The sequence below is a fragment of the Urtica dioica genome, chromosome 3, assembly GCF_054948205.1.
Source record: "Urtica dioica subsp. dioica isolate 48M chromosome 3, U.dioica_male_clone48M_v1_H2, whole genome shotgun sequence".
Lineage (NCBI taxonomy): Eukaryota > Viridiplantae > Streptophyta > Magnoliopsida > Rosales > Urticaceae > Urtica > Urtica dioica.
Window position 1 is genome coordinate 41268502 of NC_142758.1, and position 20687 is coordinate 41289188.

Below are 20687 nucleotides of genomic sequence, written 5' to 3' on the forward strand. Positions count from 1 at the left end.
ACCATAGTCCACCATAGCTAGAACTCTCTCCAGAATCTCGTCGATCCGGGAAGCTCAAGCTCGCCTGAGATTTTCCGTCGTTTCTCTTCTTCTTCATCGCCAGATTCAATCAATTTAGGGAACGTGTTTACTGAGAGAATGAGAGGTGAATTGGGAGAAAAGGGTAATTTTGGAAAATCTAATTAGTGTTGGCTATTTTCCTAAATAATTGAATAGTTAGGCTATTATTTTAAGCTTCCCTCCTTAAAGAGGCTAATTACTTACAAATCTCTAATTATAAAACAATGTTATAATTTTATAGTTAGCCCCTTTGAAGAAATTTTATGGTTCCGTCTCTGTGAAATTTTCTGGTTTCGTCCCCGAATTTGACTGTTTGAGGGTTAATCCTGACGGCTAGTACTTAAATAGGATCTCATATACACGAGCAAAGGGAAAAGGAAGAAGTAAAAGAAAAACCGAGTGAGATAGAACGTAAGAGTGGAAATAAATCTTGGAGAAGTATTTTTTGCTATTTTATGATTTCTTGTGGCAATGGCATGTAAAGGAAATTTACAGTGTACCAAATTCCCCAATAAGACTTTGTTCGGCGAAGCTCGTCAACAAAACTTCTTATCAATGACATTTTATTTTTTTCATAATTTTTTGAAATGGCTAATGTGAAAATGTCATATGGTTCAATCTCAAAACCAATTGGTAATGAGAGGAGTAACCCATGACCTTTATAAGCTATTGTTAGTTTCCATTCACTTTTATTGTGGGATTCCTAACACGCCCCCCTCAAGATAGCGTTTTTTTGCGGTTGCTCATCTTAGGTCGAATCTTAATGATTGGATCGGATACCCGTTTGGGCTTAATGGGCTCTGATACTAAGTTGAGATTTGCAGAAATTGAATGAGAGAATCTCAATCTAATAGAATGTAAGAGAGAAAGAGAGATTTGTGTAACTGTTTTTCTCATGACTAACTTCAGTTACAAAGTTTATATAGGTGTTTGATAAATAACATGAGTTACGTTTTAACTCTAAATGTAATCTGACTTGACTCAGGCTAATTGCCTAACTGACTATCACACACGTTGAGCTCTAACTTGCACACGGCTGGTGCTGACGTGGTTGCCACCTGAGCTTCTGATGCTGATGTGGCATAGTCAGCCTTAACTGCTAATTTTCCATAATTTTTTGTTAATACGTTCCACGGCCGTAGACTTTTTCATAACCGAGACCAACGACAAACCATATTATCATATTCGCCCCAATTTAAATATATGACGTACATATACCACGCGGACCCAATTTTTTCCTAAACCAATCACCGATCAACACAACTTGTTTCACCACGCGCAACATCGACGGTATTCCAAATTCTTTGCGTTTTTCATTCAGCTTTCGCATAAGATTCATATTATTTGCAAGTAATAAACGATATATGAAGATTAGACGCAAATTCATCTCAAATTCCGTGGAACCCGATTCTAACAAAATGAAATTTCGGATTCCCGAACTTCCTTGCGATCGAAATACGTGCTGATATTATTCTTGTGTCCACAACCTGTTTGTTGAAATGCCTGTGTAATTTTTCATTTCAGCGTCGATCTTGTTCGATGATCCCAATGATCGGAGGGGCTAGAGTGCGGCTGAACACGTGGCAGCAGGCCGCGGTGGCGGTCGGATCGGCGGTCGGAGCATTGTTGGATCCGAGAAGGGCTGACCTTATCGCTGCTCTCGGAGAGACCACAGGAAAACCGGCTTTCGAGAGAGTTCTTCAGAGAATGAAACAGAGCCCAGAAGGCAGGGTAATATATGATTCTGATTGTGATCCTTGTTCCTTAGAATGCAAGTTAAGTCAAAGACATAGTGATTTTGTTAGTGAGGAGTGAGGACTTAATGAGGCAAAAGCGCAGTTGGGATTATCAAGTAGTATGTTTTAAAAGTTCTACTTCTTATTGGAGCTCACACTCGCCCGAATAGTGATATCCAGACACGATTCTCTGAATCATCATCAGCGCTCACATTAATTCGTCTCATTTCTCGATAATCTCCCACGAGTGAATACAAGTATATGGACCCTTGCCTCACTGACTCATGATTAAACCAAATCACCTTAATTAGGAGGTATCAGAAATGGTCAAATATATAGTCCATGTATTCGCTGAAGATCTCGTCACGAACCGCCTTATGAGCCGGTTTCGTTAGGGTTAAATTGCCCCAATATCCATGGCTTGAATCAGGGTTTAACTTTAAAATGCTGGGTGTCGTTGGTTAGATTTTACGAAACAGGAGTTGAATTACCAAGTCGAATTTTGAGTTTTTGGGCAAACTTCTGCCCGAGCCGCGAATTTTCACTGATTGTTTTTACAAATTATAATATGGTATCAGAGCGATCTATCTCCAGATACACAATAAAAATACTCTCCGCTCGTTATTTTGAGACCTTGTTTTGTTTTCGATTTTGTTTGAAAGGCGATACTAGCAGATCGACCGCGCGTGATATCCTCCGAGGTTGGGCACGCGTGGGAGCTCCCCGAGAAGACGTTCGGCGGGGCCTACGCGCGGTTCATGGGGTCAAGGAACTTCTCTCCGGACGAGAGGCCTCCGGTGAGGTTCATGGAGTCGGAGGAGCTCGCCTACGTGGCGACCCGGGCCCGCGAGGTCCACGATTTCTGGCACGCCCTCTTCGGCCTCCCAACCAACCTCATCGGCGAGTCGGCCTTAAAAGTCATCGAGTTCGAGCAGATGCACCTTCCCATGTGCTTCATGTCCGTCCTAGGTGGCACCGCCAGGTTCACCGAAACTCAGAGGAGCCTCTTTTTCCGGCACTATTTTCCGTGGGCCGTCCGGGCCGGGGCCCACTGCACCGACCTGATATCCGTCTATTACGAGCGCCACTTTCACGAGGACTTGGATGATGTGCGGAGACAGTGGGGGATAATTCCCGCCCCGGTCCCTGCCAAATCTTAAAAAGTTTTTTTTTTTTTTTTTTTTTTTTTTTTTTTTTTTTTTTAAAGAAAAGAAAAAGAATGTGGGATTTTAGTTTCTATGCTCAATTATGCGTTTCTTATGTGTTCAATTATTACAAGATGCCATTTAGATAGCTTAGGGTTTCATTGACTGTCTTGTAGCTTTGTTTGCAATATTTCTGAAAGATGGAACGTTGATTTAGGAGGTGAAGGCTTTCATAATCGGTTGACTATATTTGTATTAAGATTTAAAAAGTGAAATTATAATTAAAGGTTTGTAGTACAATGTCAAGGAAACTTAGTTGTGGGATGGCGCACTTTAAGTTTCAATATATATTTAGGATTTTCAGTTTTTAATAAGTAGGTATTACAGTCAGATAACTAATACACTGCAAGTAAAAATTGCAAGATGCATATTTCATTACTTACAAAATAGGAAAACACACAATATTACAGACTTTCGAGAGAGACTCGGAAACATCTCAATTTTTCATTCAAAATGATCGTACCCTTTCCCTTGTACCTCTTTCTCTTATCGATACTAGGCAAATGATTTAACTAACTACTTAATTCTATTTACAGTATTATCCCGAGGGTCCTAATACGAGTCGAGCCTTGTGCATTTCGTGGAAAATAATAAGGTTTTGGATGTCATGGCGGAAGTTCACGTTCTGAGTGTCTAATAAAAAGTTGTTAGATAAAAGCTAGAAACAACTCGTTCCGCACGACATTGCTTATTCTCTGCTGAAAGACATTCCGGCCATGGCTAGTAAGTTGGTTCAAGAGTTTTAGGCAGCGAAGACACATACTACCCTATCCAGCGATCGCGCCACCATAGAGAGATTGTCTCAACTAGGTAAGTTCAAACTGAATATTCGGGAGAGATTTTGATTCCATATTCCAATTTACGACTAAAAAAAAGGCGGCTCAAGTGAAATTGTTATCGAGACTACAGACAAGTAGTCTTCTAGTTTCAAGGGTTGTGAATGGTGTCGAGTCCCCAACTAGTATCGGCCTTTTATCCGTAACATTCAACGACTCCTATCCAAGCATCTCTCTCGCAAGATTGCCCATATTGGCTAAATTTTGGTTAATCAAAGTTAACAAAGACAAATTACCCCCTAAATCCTTGGCCAGTTTTTGCTTTATAATATAAAAAATAAATTACCATCTTTAATCCCAACTCACGAAAGCAAAATAGATACTAGATTTGTGTTTGGCTTTAAAACGGAAAAAAAATATTTTTGTAAAAAAAAATGTGATCAAGTATAAACAAATATGAACTCGAAAATGTCACTAGTCCACAACGAAGCTGTGTAGCAGATGCCTTGAGCATCCAAGACACTGCTTCTTAAATTTGAACATTCGCAACCAACTCCATAGCCATATATATTACATTACAAATCCAGATATCATCCTTTTATATAAAAAAAAAATTCTGAAAACGACAAGTCATCTAAAGAAGAAGATGATTCCACAAAAATCAATGATATAATAAAATAAAATATAAGATCTTCGGTTTAGAAGGTGATGAGATCAGTTAGATTATTTATTATCACCTGACCCACCAAACAAGTACCCGAGGGAAGAACCACCGCCTGGGGCTGCGTGGACCTTGGTCGAGGGCCGATCCTACATCGCAGTTTTAACACCAATTAGTAAGTTTCAATACCGTAACAAAGCTAATTAGATGGGACAGTTTGTGAACGGGATAAAAAGACCCCATAAAACGTACGCCATCTAGTGGTTGTTTTTGTAGCATTATAACTGCTTATAGAGTTCTTTCCTTCAAATACAAATTATCACTTAAAAAAATGGACTTCCTCAGGTAAAAAATAAAAAAATTTCGATATCAGAACAAGTCATGAACATCCGGTCCAGTCTTGCTAGTTCTGCGGTTGAATACACAGTATTGCTTATACAGAATCTCTAATGATTTCTACCCAAGGAAATATATACCCCTTTCCTTTTTCGTATGAAATAAAAACATATACAATTATTATTTTTATTATTTTTTTTTTATGAAACACATATACAATTATTAGGACTTGCACAAGTAAAAAGTAAGAACCCAAACGCCAGGAACCTACCCTTTGGACCAGGAAAATGTAAAAGGGAAAAAACTCAAAATTCCATTGTATTTTCCTCATGTTGTGTGGATCGTGGAAAAATTGAGGTAATTTTTTTTTGTTTGACGGAAATGTATAACAAAATTGGGATTTCATTTTCCTTTGAAAAATGTGTTTTCTCAAACTACCAAAGGATTTATTCTCTTTCCCTAAAAAGTCACTAACATCCAAACAAAATAGAACTTTGACTTCCCCTCAGATATTTCTTCAAAATTTCATTTTCTACCGTAAAATTAGACCTCCAAATATAGCCCAAGGAAAAAAAAAAAAAAAATTCTCATACCGTGATGAAGTTGCCAGTGTTCTGGCCATCGGCCCTTAAGTAGTTGTTAGTGGAAGTACTATGGATACCCGCCGGAATCTGCTTGCTAACATCCACCGGAGCCGGAGCGGCAGCTTTTGCCGGCGGTGGCGTGTTGTTGACCGGAGCTTCGGCCGGAGGAGCCGCCGCCGGTGCGGGTTTCGGAGCCTCTCCGCTCCCAAAAAGATAGCCCAACGAGCTTTGTCCTCCTCCGCTGCTCACTCCACGACCCATCCTTTTTAACTTCCTTCTGCCGGGCGAGTCTCTCCCTAAGATAGTTGAATGTAAGTTAGTTGAATGAATCTAACAATTAAGAACAACATTGGTCAAAATATTATTTCTTCCTAGGGGAATATATCTAATTACATCATTATCTGAAAGCTACGTTTATGAACTTGATTATCTGGTTTCATCAAACCTACTTATGCGCAACAACTACATGACTTGTTGAGATATTATTAAGTTTGTAAGAGCCCAAGCCATGAGTCATTGTTTCTGATTCGAAGTCTATTAATCATATGATTATGGCATTTCATTTTCAAAATTCAAAATTTCTGTGAATCCACGCACCGAACTGAGCCACTTTTTCATAATTTTACAGGATCTACTCCAAAATTTCAAGTACCGACAAATTCTTCAGTCACAAAAAAGCTTCATACCTACGGTAACAACAGAATAAAGCACACAAAACTAAATAAAAAGACAAATCAAATCGTTACAGCCACATTCGAGAATCAAATCGCAAAGGAAAACACCGATAAAAAGGATGAGAAAAACGTCTCGACTGAAGATTTTCATGTTGGAACAAGTAGATCTAATGCATGCTACATCAACGCCAAAACTTAAAAAATAGAAATAAATAATCAATTCGGTAACAGCGAATTGGAGAGGATAGAAGAAATCGGCATCGCAAGCTGGCGATTCGAAGCGCTAATTCATAGCATGTAGGCCAAGATCTAGGGTTAGCGAATGGAAGACATACCTGGGTTGTTTGGGATCAGATCTGAAGCAAAGCTCCGAAGCAAAGGCGAGAGAGAGTAAGCGAAATAGAGTGTTGGAAGAGGGAGATATAAAAGGTACACTGAAAATGTAATTATCTGTCTTTGTGTCGTTTATTGACACTAATCTTTATTATTTTTTATTTTTTAATAATATTTTATTACTATTATTTTGTCGTAACCTTTTCTTTTTCAAATTCTAAAATTCTATTCCATTTCCAGTGGTTTTTATTGTTCGCACTTTAAAAAAAAAATATTCCCTCGTTGGATTAAGCGCTGATGTATTTTGTTATTTTTCTTATTCCGTCACAAATCATTTTTGTTTATTTTTAGGAAGTAGATATTAATGATAAGTAGGGAAAAACACAAAATTACAGCTGGGTTACACGCAGATGTAACATGTATTAGTTAAAAACAAAATGTAACATCTATTTATTTATTTATTTATGGGAAACTGATTTTATTAGTCAAATAAAGGTTTTTCCAGCCAAAATGGCCTTTACAATAGAATGAGGGATATCAGATAACCAAGTAGCAGAATGATTAAAGGGCAGAGCAAATTTAGCAAGCAAATGCGTTGACTTATTGTAGTTTCGAGGGCAGCGAGAAATCGAAAAACTCAAGAACTCATTGCAAAGGTGGCGAATCTCATCAATAAGAAGGCCTAGTTCCGTTGTAGGAGAATCGGTGGCCGAGATGAGTTGAGTGACAGAGAGGCAATCGGATAATACGGACACGTGTTGTAGTTGAAGATTCTGAGCGAGCTTGACACCTTCAAGGATAGCTTTAGCTTCAGCGATGTCGGGAGTGAGGAGAGCAAGAGTCGAGGCGATGTGGGAGGCCATGACAACACCTGTGTTTGTGCGAAGTATGGCGCCGAACCCGCAACAGTTCCGTTGGTGGCAAACAGAAGTGTCTACGTTGATGAGGATCGTGTCGGCATTGAACTGAGGATATTTGAAGACGTTGTTGGTGTGGGGATGGCGGACTTGTGGCGTGGGAATGATTTCTTCGAGAAGTTGAGAGGTCCAGTCGATGAGATAGCGGGTATCGAGACGATTTTGGCTGTTGAGAACTTTGTTCCGATAAGTCCAGCGAGACCAAGTAAGCAGCTGCAAAGAAGCGGAAAGCTTCCGGGTTCAAGTGATCCGCCATTGTAGAAAGGAAGCCAATCTGATCTGAAGTGATGTGTGCGTCGATGATAGAGTCGAGGTCACAACTTTGCCAAAGAGCAAAGGCGTCGGGGCACGTCCAAATAGCATGGGTGGCTGTTTTGGTTTTGGATCTGCAAAAAAAAGCACACGGGGTTATCAATAATTTTCTTTTTAGCGAGAACATCGCTGGTAGGAAGGAATCCATGACTAAGTCTCCAAAGAAATTTTTTTATTTTGGGAGTGAGCTGGAGTCCCCAAAGCCGATTCCACCAAGTCTCCGAGGGAATAGAGGTAGATGGGGTGTTGGAGTTTTTTGGTTAAAGGCTATATGGTAGCCACTTTTGAGTTGTATTCACCGTTCCGAGAATAGTGCCAATGGAGGCGGTCTTCAACATCGCGAGTGGGGGTAGGGATGCTAAGGATAAGGGCAGCGTCCTCGGGGTAAAAAAAGTGGCATGGATGAAGTCTACGTTCCATTCGCCGTTGCCAAGGCGAAGGTCCGTGACCTGGGTGTCTTCGGGAAGGAATGGCTTTCAATGAAGGAGAATGCAGAGGGTCAGGGAATCCATTTATCTTTGAAAACATTAATATTTTCACCAACAAGAATGAGGTCCCGTCCCCAAAGGAGGCTTCTCCAAAGGTAGGAGTTTTACGGTGAATTTTGGCTTCAAGGAAAGGTTTTTGCGGGTGGTAGCAAGCATTGAGAATCCGAGAAGTGAGGGAGTTTGGGTTTCGAATGATACGCCAAGCTTATTTAGCTAATAGGGCTTGGTTAAAGGCTTCAAGGTCACGAAATCCAAGACCACCATCATCCTTCCTTTTACAAAGAAATTTCCAAGTGCACCAATGAATTTTATTTTTTTTCATTGATGGACCCCCACCAAAAACGGACAAGGAGGCGATGGATTTCGGTGATGAGGGTTTTTGGGATGCGGAAGCAACTCATGGCATAGCTGGGGATAGCTTGGACGATGGATTTTATGAGGATTTCTTTGCCGGCTTGAGAGAAAAGAGAGGATTTCCAGCCCCTAATTTTGTTCCAAATGCGGTCTTTTATGCAGGCAAAGAGTGTTTTTTGGAGCGACCGACAAAGGCGGGTAGGCCAAGATATTTTTCGTGACAAGGGACAATGCGGACATGGAGGGTATTGGCTATGGAGGCTTGGTGCATATCCTTCACTGATTTTCCAAAATAGAGCTCGGATTTTTCAAAATTTATTTCTTGGCCCGAAATGGTGGACTAAGTGTTGAGAGTGTCTCGGAGGGCTAGGTAATCGGTGTTTGTGATTTTGTAAAACATGAGGCTATCATCGGCATAAAGGAGGTGGGATATTTGTGGTGTCGTAGGGCCAAAGACGAGGCCTTGGATATGGTGGTGAGCTTGGGCTTCGTGGAGAAGGGAAGAAAGACCTTCAGCACAAAAAAGGAAAAGAAAATGGGATAGCGGGTCGCCTTGACAGAGGCCGCGACTAGGGGTTATGTGGCCATAAATAGAGCCATTGAGCACAAAGGAATAGGTGACTGATGTGATACAGTTAATAATTTTTTGGGTCTATCGGTCGTCGTACCCGAGCCGGTGCATCATGGCCTCAATGAACGACCATTCCACTCGGTCGAATGCTTTGGAAAGGTCGAGCTTGAAGGCAGCGTGGTGACCATTACCAAAATGTCCAACTCTCATGGTGTGTAAAGCCTCGAACCCAATAATAGCATTATAAAAAATTTGTCGACCACAAACAAAGGCTGATTGGTTCTCGGAAATTGTATCTGGCATGGCAGATTTGAGACGGTTTGCAAGGCACGTGGAAATGGTTTTATAGATGACAGAGCAAAGGCTAATGGGTCGGAGGTCTTTCATTTGGGTAGTTTGTCGATTTTGGGAATGAGGATAATAAGGGTGTGGTTAGTATCTTTGGCTGACCAATTTTCATTTAGCACTCCAAGGCAAACCCGAGTGAAGGTGGTGCCATAGATATCCCAATGTTTTTTTTTATAGAAGCTAGCCGGGAAGCCGTCAGTGCTCGGGGCTTTATGAGGAGGCATTTGGAAAAGGGTTTTTCGGATATCGGCAGGCTCGAAAGGTCGGATAAGGAAGTCGTTTGTGGAGGGAGAGATTCTAGTTGGGATGCAGTTTAAGATGGCTGTGGTGATTGAGGGTCAGGGTTTAGAGGAAAGGTAAATGCTTTGAAAGTAGTGGTTAATTACCTTGGATATAGAGTGAGGTTAAGTGTGCCATGTGCCTCCAGCGTCAAAAAGGCCAGAAATGGTATTCTTCTTTCTTCGCTGAGTGGCCTTATGGTGGAAGAAACGAGTGTTCTTATCTCCATGTTGTAGCCAAAGGGCTCGACTACGTTGACGCCAATATCGTTCTTCTTTGGCCAGAAGGATGTTGAGGCATTTTTCTTCAAGCCGAAAAGTATCAAGTGTGGCCGAGCAAAGGTTGTTGCTGATCGAAGTGAGTTTATCCTTTTGGCAGCGAATGGAGTTTTGAAGGGCTCGGAAGTTGTCGTGGTTCCAACAGCGAAGGGCGGCCGCTTTACATCGCGAGAGGGCAGTCTTCAGCTCACACATCAGATTAGGGGCTGTCGGGGTGGGCGATATGTTATGAATGATGCGTGTGTAGTCATGATCCAGGCCTCCTCGTAGTGGAAACGGCGGCGACGAGGGTTAGATTTTGGAGTTGGATCACTCAAACCATTGCAATGAAGAACAATTGGCGAATGATCCGAGCACCAAAATCGTGAGTGACGAACATCGGCTTAGGGATATTGGGCTTTCCATGAGGTGGTGGCGAGGAAACGATCAAGTCGTTCAAGAATCATATCATTGCCATTGGATTGGAACCAAGAAAATGAATCTCGAGAAGGACCAAGATCATGAAGACTGCAATCATCTATGGCATGTTTAAATTTCTCTATTTGGTGTCGGGGTCGTGGGCGACCTCCAAGTTTCTCAGAGGGGTGAAGGATTTCATTGAAATCGCCTCCACAAAGCCACGAACCATCGAAAAGGTGACGAAGAAGGGTCCAAGTGTGGTGGTGTTGATAGGTGTCGGGATTCCCGTAGATACCCGAGAAGCGGAATTGGGTTCCTTCGGGGCTAGTGATGAAGGCATCGATGTGAAATCTGGAAAATGAGGAATTTGAGACTTTAATTTTGTCGGTCCAAAGAAGGGTCAGGCCACCGCTAAGTCTAACACGGTCAACAACGAGGCCATTGGGAAAGTTTATGGCTTTTTTGAGGGAGTGCAATTGTGAGGAAAATAGTTTGGTTTCAGAGAGGGGTATGAGGTCGGGGGAGATGTCGTTGGTATGGGATTTGAGGGATTGAATTGTCCATGGGTTCCCAATCCCTTGGACGTTCCAACTTAGGATTAACATTGTGACCGGTGACCTTCGACATCGAGGTTCGCCGATGAGGTTTTTGTTGGGGCTGCTGAGGAATCAGAGAGAGAAACCTCAGGGGCCAAGGAATGGGTATCTTGTGTGAAGTCATTGTGGGAAGAGGTGTATTGGGATGGGCTTTGGGTTATATCAGAGGTTGAAGAGTCGGAGGTGGCAGTGGAGAAAAGGTCAGGATGTCTAGCATGTTGTTTGAGTGAAATATTTTTCCTTGGTGTTTGTTGTGAAGCTTTTTTGGAAATTTTGAAGGTTTTGGATAATAGGTCACGTAGGTTTGATTGTTGTTTGCCTTTCCTTTTTGGGATATTGAGTTCTGAACCAGAAGAAAAGGTAAGTGGATTTTTGTGGGCTGAGGTGTAATTTTTGAATTGGGTGGTAGAGTTTAGGTTGAGTAAATTATGGTTGGGTTGTGCAGTTTGAAAGAAAGGTGGGTTTGGATTTGGGTTAGGTTGGTCCAAGGAAGATGGGTAAATGGGTTCTGATGTGTAAATGAGTTTTGATGTGTAAATAGGGGCATTAATAATGAGGGTAGTAGAGTTTGGGTCTTGGGAAATTGTGGTAGAGAGAGGATCGAGAGAAATTTGATTGGGGGTTTTCACAGGATTGGGTTTGGGGAATTGGGGTGTGGGTATGGGTTGGCTCTAGGAGAGGGGATTGGTGAGGGAATTCTAGCCTGGTGAGAGATTCGAGGTCAAGTTATTGGGAGGGCAAATTGTTGTGGTGATTGGTGTGATTTGCGGCATCAGAGAGGTTGGCGGCGCCGCGCTGGGATCTGGTGGCTTAGTTGCGGTTGTGGGTTTCGTCAACCTTGGCGATATCAGTGTAGAGATGGTCAACCCAACTTTGTCATTTTGGGTTGATTGGACTCCATGATAGGAGATATGGTGGACGAGGTCTGTCTGGTATGGGTTGTGGTCGGAGTTGGAAGGTTGTAATTTGGTAGGTGTGGACGAGGTTGATGGTGGTTTCCAGATTGTGAGGAGGTCATGTTTTTAGCGGCATCAAAACACGTTTTTGGTGGTGAGGGTGGAGAAGGGGAACGTAGCCATGGACCAAAGAGAGGGATAGGGTCAAGGAGATCATCATTGATGATGGAGATGGGTTCAGAACATGCTCGATTATCGTGGCCGAGTCGACCGCACGTAAAACACATATATGGGAGTTTATCATAGTGGAATTGAATCCAGTGTTTTGAATTATTGAGGGTAATGAAACGACCTGGGTAGAGGGGTTTATTGATAGAGATGTCGGCTTTGAATCGTATGTAATTTTGGAAAAGGGCTTGATCTAAATTGTCTTATTTCAGAGAGGTTATTTGACCAGCCGCATAGACAATTTTTTTTATGTTGTTTAAGGTGAGAAGCTTTGGAGGAGTATCTGTGACTCGACCCCACAGCGGAATCGTATCCATAGGTATAGATTGTCAATCTCCGCTTTCCGGCCACGGCGCAAGGGTGATGAAGCTGTTTGAGAACAACCATGGGTGACGAGCGAGAATGGTGGAACAAGTAGCTTTGTCTTTAAATTTGACTTTGAAAATGGTTGAATCTGGTGTTGTGGACAAGAGATGAAGCTTCCAGCCTGGTCCCGGATTCCACATCCGTTTGAGTTGGGCATGTAAGAGGGGTTTGCTGTAGGTGTTTTTGGTGGTAATTTTGCCCGGGACAATGGTGTTTGCAGAGGCAGAGACGGTTTTCGTCAAGCTCCCATTCTTCGTTGGGGTCGTCTTGAACAGCGAGGGAATTGGTTTGGTTAATGAGTTCATCAACAGGAGTTGCCATGAGAGAGGATGGGGATGTAAGAAAGGAGGAGTGGATGGGGATCTGGAGACTTGGGGAAAACTGGAATGGAGGCTCTTCTCAAAGAGGAGGGGAGGAGGTTCTACGCAGAAAGGAAAAAGCTCGTAACATCTATTTGTTTGTTTTTTAAAAGTGGCCATTTTACCTTTATGTTATCGTCGTTGAGGTCAACAATCACGAATATTATCTAAGTAATATTTGATTTATTGTTTTGAAGTGGGCCAAATCTTTCTAAACGGAATGTAAAACAAAACTTGAACCAGAAAGAAAATTGAAAAAATTTTTACCGAAAATGTTGTATTGATTCTCTGTCGAAAATTGTGTGTGTGTCCGTTTTCGGACCATCTCTTACATATTTATATTCCAAAATATTAACGTTCCAACTCATTTAATATGATTCATACGTTCAATATTCTTATTGAAGCGTAATTAATTGTCTAAAGCATTAAATACTTCGGTTTCATAATTTAAATTGTCCTTCATTAGTCATTTGCTTCTTCTTTGATTTTCCTTGACCTCTTCTGCCCCTGGGGTAAGCATGCGCATGAGCGCCGTCCGAGGAGAGCGCCCTACGCGTGCCTTGGATCAACGCATGCGCGGCGCGCGCAGCGCGCGGTGCGCCGCGCAAAGCACCCTGCGCGTTGCGCACCCGCGCTGCTCCTCTTTTTGAGGAGAGCGCGCTCTCCAGTCCCACATGGACGACCTAAGGGCCTCTTAGGCCTCTTCAACTACTATAAATACCCTCCCCCCAATGAGGGGTAATCCATCTTTTTCATTCCTATAAAAACTCACTCTTCTCTCTGCTTCTCTGGATGCCATTTTTGGCCTGAAGCACCCTTTGTAAGATCTCTCGCTCCCAGAGATTCTGAAATGCTCCCTTGGACTCCCGAGCGTCGCTTCTTCTGATCGAGCGCTTAATTTAGAGCCCAAGCGCGCTCCCAGGATTGCGCACTAGACACGTCCACCATTTTCGACAGAAAATCGCCTATGCGTCCAGCACGCCCGCCACGACAAGGAACTCTCGACTTAGAGTCTCCCACGTCTCCAAAAGAGAGAAAACAAGCATTGTCTCTTGGGTCACTTGATCCTAGAGTTTTGAGACGTCGCCGAGGACTCCTCCGTGCTCCGTCTCCTATGTCGAACACGCCCCTCAGGCTCCGCGCCTCATACAGCGTTACATACGCATTGAACTACATTCTGACATGATCCCTATTCACACGGGTATGTAGGCAACTTACACAAAAAGCACAGTCACTCCCCCAATTCACCTCTTCTCTCCTCTGAGAAACCCTCCGAATGGATGAAATCCAACTTGAGACTTTCGAGTTCACACCTTTGGCTCGGGTGCGGCCACTTGGTCCGGCCTTTGGTCGAACCACCCGAAGCTTTAAATCGTTGTTCATTTTCGTGTGACAACACTTGAAAGCTTTTAAAGAAACCGTATCTTCCTTTAAAAATAATACTTGTTTGCTATCTTTTCTTTCTCATTAGTCTATGTCAACCGTCGAGTCTCTCTGTCTTATTTCACGTGATTTAGTCAATCTAGAAGATCTCTGTTATACGAAAAGATTTTTGCGTATATACAAAAAAGGAGATTAAAAACTTATTTTTATCCCATGTTCGTCTCTTAGCGATCCTCAACTTTTCTCAAGGTATTATATATATAGCATGCTTGAAAGATTTTGATTTCTAATCGCCGGAAAGTCTTTGTTGTCCCTATACTATATAGAATCTATATCTTTGTTTGTTGATTCTTGTCATTAGGTATGTGGAATTTCGTAAGCGTCATCGCCTTGAGACTATTGCCGAGATGGCCAAATCGGAACAATTGCTTGAAGCTGAGAACACAAAATACGCGGCGTTAATTTCATCGTCTAAGTCTGTTGAGGAAGATAACCCTCTCATCGATGTACCAAGGTCTAAGCAAAAGACTCGTCTTGTTTGCGTTATTCGATCTCCTTCTCCGAAAAGGAGAGCTTCTTGGAAGGAAAAAGGAAAGTCTATTGTAGTTTTCCAGAGAAAAATGGAAACCACGAGAGAATAGATAGGGCGACAGACTGATGTTAGGCGATATAAGGGCTCACGCTGATGGATTTGATCTTCGTCCTAAAGTTAGGAGAGACACCCAAATTGAAGATTCCCAACACCACCGTTCGTGTCCCTTGGGGAAGTACCGAAACGTTCTCTCATATGAGAGCGATTCCTGTCCTCTCCTAGGGAACCCTAAAGCGAGCGTGATGTTCCTCCGCCAGTTGTCCTATTATGGTTACATTCTCCCGAAGGCTGAAGGGAGAAGTAAATAAATATCAGATATGAACTTGATATTTTATTTATTAAAATATCTTAAAGATACTTGATTTGTTATATTCATAGAATAAATATCTCATATTAATTAGAATAAGATCCAATGAAATCAAGAAAGTATATTCTATTTTGGGTAAGCTAGAATACTATAAGTAATTGGGATAGTGTAAAAATCGCCTAACAGAGGGAAAAACACTCTAGAATTTTAGCCCAACTAAGCCTTATTCCACACTGGAAACGGCTAACTACGCCAACGGCGAAAAAATAGTTCCTAGTTCCCATCCAGACCCATTTTCTTCTTATATATCCACTTACACCCTACGGGTTTAATCCCTTCAGGAAGGTCTACAAGTTTCCAGACTTTGTTGACATACATCGAGTGCATCTCAACTTTCATGGACCTGATATATGTTTCGCCGTTGGCGTAGTTAGCCGTTTCCAATCCAACCCTGGACCCGAGCACTGGATTTCTGTTAAGCATGTTCACAAGTATCTTCGAAGAACTAGGAATTTGATGCTTACATACTCAGGTACTGACCTGAGTATGACGGGATATACCGACTTCGATTTTCAAGCGGATAAGGATTCCAGGGAATCCACTTCGGGATCTGTGTTCATCCTTAATGGTGGAGCTGTTGTGTGGAGAAGTATTAAGCAATCATGCATTGCTGACTCCACAATGGAAGCAGAATATGTGGCTGCTTGTGAAGCATCCAAAGAGGCTGTATGGCTTAGAAAATTCCTTAAGTATTTGGAAGTTGTTCCAAACGTCGACGAGCCCATGACCCTTTATTGTGATAATAGTGGGGCTGTCGCTAACTCAAAGGAACCTCAAAGCCATAAGCGCTCTAAACATATTGAGAGGAAATACCATTTGATTCGAGAGATTGTGCAACACGGAGACGTGGAAGTGAAGAAGATCTCAATGGTGGACAACCTAGCAGATCCATTCACCAAGGCACTAGCGAACAAGGTCTTCGACCAACATCGAGAGGGATTAGGCATGAAGGACTACACACATCTTCTTTGAGTCAAGTGGGAGTTTGTTGTCAATGGTGCCCACAAGAAGAGCTATAGTCTTTATTTTGTACATTTGATGTAATAAAGTCTCACGAAGACTCTTGCTTGTAATTGCTTATTCATTTAAGAAAAAGTTGAAACGTTCATTCATTCTTCCTTGTCTGTTTGAAGCTTTATGATAAAACATTAGTCTTTAGTCCATAAACAAACTTAACAACTTACGAAGAGACAAATTTAGATTTGCATGAACAAACTCTTCGTAGTTTGCTTAAAACGATATATTCGCAATCTAAGGGTCAAAGGGCTATTGACCTCAGTACGATTATTAGGAGAATCTATGATGTCTGGTTATGGGGCATTGAGAGTTGGAGACTCTATAGTTCTTTTAGGTATCTTCCGAAGGTACTGAATTGACCAGTGCACTTCTAGAGACAAGATAAGAACAAACCATTTAACCTCTTATGTCTCGAAGTCACTACGTATGAATTGCATCGTGCTTACCTTAATCCTGAAATGAGACATGTCATTTCACAGCTTATGTATTCTCATTTGAGAAAGTCAGAGTTCAGACTCACTATGTGATTCTGAACAGGGCCTATTGGTGAAGTACTAAGTTGTGAGAATGTCATGAGTAACTTTGTGAAGTTCTCATAGATATGGAATTCATGTACAAGATTGTTGAAATGCAATGTATATCACCTCATGCTTTGTTCCGTGGAATGTGAATAAATGAACTGGCCAATGTCCAAATTGAGTCTTGACTCTTTTGGATGAAACAATGTGACTTGTTAGCTCGTCGTCAATACATTGTTTCTGACTTATTCACAAGCGACAAAGGTGTTGAGGAAATAACACCTAGAAGGGTAAAATGGTAATTTTGTAAATCCCGATTAGCGATGATATTCATGAAGGATAAACATAGATAATATTCATTGGATCCACTCATCATAATTTGGTTGAATTCTTGAGTAGAAAATAAATTCATTTGAACCGAGATATTTTCAGTGTCAACTCTTTAGTGGAGTCAGTTGACATTAAGCTAAACTTGGAAAATGTTTGTGAACTTTTGAGTCCAAGTATTTAGCTCAAGCTTTGTTCATTTGGGTCCATGAGTTCACTGTCACATATCATATCGAGTAGGAACAGTTAAACTAGAAGCTAAGTCAAAACAAGAACGAGACAAGTTTTGCGAAAATTGTCTAAAGGGTATTTTTGTATTTTTGGACATAGGACGTAATGAATGTCAATAAATTTTTTGACATTGTCATATGATGACAAATGAAACTTAAAACCACTCAGCCATAATAAGTTATTTGGGCCATGAGGATTAATTTCATTTCATGGAATTTTACTTGAAAATTCTAAATGAGCTTTTCTTATGTTGTCATGAACAAATGAAGAAAAATCTAGAAACACCTTCTAGAAGCCCTTTTGGCCGTCCAACCCAAGGTAAAGAGAGACTAAAATTCGTGCACTACATAGTGTGAAAGAGATTATTTTTTGCCTTGAAGTATTAAGATACTTGCCAAAAGAAAAAGAGGAAACAAATTGCTTGTAGAAGCAATACATATTTCGGCCAACTAAGAGAGAACAAATGAGGAAACAAATCCAAAGACTTGCATTATATGTCATGAACGTCCAACATGGGTAGAAAAGAGGAAATAAGATTTGCTCATGAATATATGATATTCTATAGAGAAGAGGAAACTACCTTTATGAAGGTAATCCATCCCCTATAAATAGAGACCTCATTCCTCTCATTCTAGTCATTCCACATAAGTTAGAGATTGAGCGCTTCTCTCTCTAGACCTTGTGGCCGATCCTCTCTCTCTCTCAAGTTATTTTCGGTTTTTTTTGGCACCTAGGTCCACATTTGACCTAGTGTTTTAGCTCTTCGACTCTAAGACTTGTTCTTGAGTCGTCGTGTTTAAAAGTGCCCACTGACTAATTCCTTTTCTCTCGAGTGATTCTTGTGATAGAAACTATCGTGGTTGCTCGTGTTGCCGAGGAAAGAAGAGAGATGTGCTGCGAGGGAGACGAACGTTTTTAACCTTCCGAAGGCTCATCAATGTTCAAGCTTCTCAAAGGTTAGTAAATTATTTAATGCTCATAATAGTTTTTATTTACGTGTACTTGCTCTTTTTCTAAGTTAGTAAAATCGTTTTACTTGTCAAAAGAAATTTTTTAAAATTCCGCCGTTTACCGAAGCGTTAAACTTTTTCTTAAACCCTTGATTAATTCCAACTAGCTAGAAGGGTAAAATGGTAATTTTGTAAATCCCGACTAGCTGATGATATTCATGATGGGTAAACACTGATAATATTCTTTGGATCCACTCATTACAATTAGGTTGAATTCTTGAGTAGAAAATAAATTCATTTGAACCGAGAGATTTTCAGTGTCAACTCTTTAGTGGAGTCAGTTGACATTAAGCTAAACTTGGAAAAGGTTTGTGAACTTTTGAGTCCAAGTATTTAGCTCAAGCTTTGTTCATTTGGATCCATGAGGTCACTGTCACGAATCACATCGAGTAGGAATAGTTAAACTGGAAGCTAAGTCAAAACAAGAACGAAAATTGTCAAAATGGTATTTATGTCTTTTGAGACATAGGATGAAATGAATGTCAATAAATTTTTTGACAAGGTCATTTGATGACTTGATATCACTCGGCCAAGTTAGTTCAATTGGGCCTTGTGGATTAATTTCATTTCATAAGAATTTTAATGAAAATTCTTAATGGGCCTTTTTCATGTTGTCATGAACAAATGGAAAAGCTTCTAGAAGCCCTTTCTAGAAGGCTATAGGCGCCCAAATACCCAAGAGAAAGAGAGATTATTTTGTGCATAAATGTATCAAGATACTTGCCAAAAGAAAAAGAGGAAACAAATTTGCATATGGATGCATTAGGGAAATCGGCCAACTAGAGAATGGAACAAAATAGGAAACAAATCAAGGCTTCTAGAAGACCTATGTTGGCCGAGTATCTCAAGAGGAAAAAAGGGAAATTGGCTCATGAATATGTGATATTCTATAGAAGAGAAAACTACCTTATTGAAGGTGAGACCTCTCCTATAAATAAGAGCCTCATTCCACACATTTCATTCATCCCAAGTTCTAGAGATTTGAGAGCTTCTCTCTCTAGCTTGGCCGATCCTTTCTCTCTCTCTCTCTCTCTCTCTCTCTCTCTCTCTCTCTATTCAATTTTGTTTTATTGTTTTGGTACCTAGGTCCTCATTTGACCTAGAGTTTAGCTCTGCGACTTCAAGACTCGTTCTTAAGTCGTAGTGTTTAAAAGTGTCCACTCACTAATTCCTTTTTTCTCGAGTGATTTAGTGATAGAAACTTTCGTGGTTGCTCGAGTTAACGAGGAAAGGAAGAGAGACGTGCTGCGAGGGAGACGAACGTTTTCAACCTTCCGAAGGCTCATCAACGTTCAAGCTTCTAAAGAGGTTAGTAAATTTATTATGCTCATATTAGTTTTATTTACATGTGCTTGCTCTTTGTCTAGGTTAGTAAAAACGTTTTACTTGTTAAAAGAAATTTTTTAAAATTCCGCCGCTTAACGAAGCGTTAAACTTTTTCTTAAACCATAGATCAATTCCAACAAATGGTATCAGAGCTATGGTCAAAGATATGCATGTACATGTATTTAAAAATATGAGCTTGAAAATCGTTTTCGAAAGTTTACTAATTTTGTGACAAGTTAGGATTGTTTTCTTATATTTTTTTTTAATTTATTGCTCATGCCTTTAAATTAAAAATCATGTTGATTTTCTATGAGTTTGGGATGTTATTAAAACACATTAGAATCAGTTCTAAAAGTTTTTAATTTTTTATATTGTAAAACGTGTTTTAAAGGTTTGAGAAATTTCGAGTAAATTTTGTGACTAGTTTTCTTGTCTCACTAGTTTCTTTTATTTACTTGAATCGTTTTATGCATGTTGTTATCTCTTTTATCCCATGTTATTACCTTGCTAATAAAACACAAATAAAAGCTTTAACAACCTCCTAAAACGTTCCGTTACACTCGATTCTTTTTCGCACCTAAAAAGGACCAAGCTTTAATTATTTCTTTTTCTTCGAGCTGGAGTAAAACCCACAGTAAAAGTGGCATAACTCTCTGCTCAGAAATCTAAATTTAATGATTCTTAAATCAAATTAAAGCTCTGTCTGTCGTCTGTCCAATGCCACCGGTTTCAGGTCAAAAGGATATCGGAGCCGCCAGTTATGGTGATTTTACTCCGAGGTGCGCGGCTGTTCCGAAAGTCCAGTTTTTTAGAATTCCGGATTTTCAGCCCCACTACCATGAGTTATAGAACTCTAATGAGAAAAATTTCTTGAGCAAAAATGTTTTTCATACGATTATAAACATGATGGTAAGATTAAAATGTTTTGATTTTTTAAAGTTTAATTGAAATTGAATTTTACAAAACTAGTTTGAATCTTGAAAAACCGTTTTCGTTTTCAAACTTGAAAATATTTTGTCATCCAAATCAAATAAATTTTCAAAATGTTTTCAAAACTATATCTATATCACATATGTTCAAAATCTTTATGCTCTTGAAAATTTGAGTGGGAGGTCTCCTTGTAGACAAAGCCGAAAAATTAAAAGATGTGTAATCTCAAA

At 40.5% G+C, this 20687-nt stretch overlaps 3 protein-coding genes across 5 annotated transcripts; 1 reads left to right on the top strand and 2 right to left on the bottom strand.

Annotated features, from left to right (window-relative positions):
• The first annotated feature begins 1189 nt into the window (after positions 1–1189).
• On the top strand, positions 1190–2972 carry LOC149402816 (coenzyme Q biosynthesis Coq4 family protein / ubiquinone biosynthesis Coq4 family protein). Of its 2 annotated transcripts, XM_089608771.1 has the most exons (3): positions 1190–1350; positions 1585–1791; positions 2459–2972. In XM_089608771.1, the coding sequence occupies exons 2-3, from the start codon at positions 1600–1602 to the stop codon at positions 2954–2956; spliced, it is 690 nt and encodes a 229-aa protein (XP_089464897.1). In that variant the 5' UTR covers positions 1190–1350; positions 1585–1599; the 3' UTR covers positions 2957–2972. The 2 variants fall into 2 exon arrangements, with proteins under 2 accessions (XP_089464897.1, XP_089464898.1); XM_089608772.1 differs by lacking the exon at positions 1190–1350 and having other exon boundaries at positions 1383–1791.
• Positions 2973–4214: 1242 nt separating this feature from the next.
• On the bottom strand, positions 4215–6520 carry LOC149402817 (protein SPIRAL1-like 2). Of its 2 annotated transcripts, none has more exons than XM_089609556.1 (3): positions 6368–6520; positions 5368–5654; positions 4215–4587 (listed from the first exon to the last, which is right to left on the bottom strand). In XM_089609556.1, exons 2-3 carry the CDS (start codon positions 5617–5619, stop codon positions 4501–4503), a joined length of 339 nt encoding a protein of 112 aa, XP_089465682.1. In that variant the 5' UTR covers positions 5620–5654; positions 6368–6520; the 3' UTR covers positions 4215–4500. The 2 variants fall into 2 exon arrangements, with proteins under 2 accessions (XP_089465682.1, XP_089465683.1); XM_089609557.1 differs by having other exon boundaries at positions 5368–5650; positions 6364–6485.
• Positions 6521–6850: 330 nt separating this feature from the next.
• Positions 6851–7932, bottom strand: LOC149402818 (uncharacterized). The gene is made up of 2 exons (XM_089608539.1): positions 7894–7932; positions 6851–7495 (listed from the first exon to the last, which is right to left on the bottom strand). The coding sequence occupies exons 1-2, from the start codon at positions 7930–7932 to the stop codon at positions 6851–6853; spliced, it is 684 nt and encodes a 227-aa protein (XP_089464665.1).
• Between the last annotated feature and the right edge of the window lie 12755 nt (positions 7933–20687).

Bases quoted from the DNA above. Each gene is read 5' to 3' on its own strand.
- LOC149402816 (XM_089608771.1), top strand. From the start codon at position 1,600: ATGATCCCAATGATCGGAGGGGCTAGAGTGCGGCTGAACACGTGGCAG. The intron at 1,792-2,458 runs GTAATATATGAT...TTTGTTTGAAAG, and splicing joins AACAGAGCCCAGAAGGCAGG to GCGATACTAGCAGATCGACC.
- LOC149402817 (XM_089609556.1), bottom strand. From the start codon at position 5,619: ATGGGTCGTGGAGTGAGCAGCGGAGGAGGACAAAGCTCGTTGGGCTAT. The intron at 4,588-5,367 runs GTATGAGAATTT...ACTGCGATGTAG, and splicing joins ACACTGGCAACTTCATCACG to GATCGGCCCTCGACCAAGGT.
- LOC149402818 (XM_089608539.1), bottom strand. From the start codon at position 7,932: ATGTTGAAGACCGCCTCCATTGGCACTATTCTCGGAACG. The intron at 7,496-7,893 runs GTGAATACAACT...GCTTCTTTGCAG, and splicing joins TTGGCACTATTCTCGGAACG to CTGCTTACTTGGTCTCGCTG.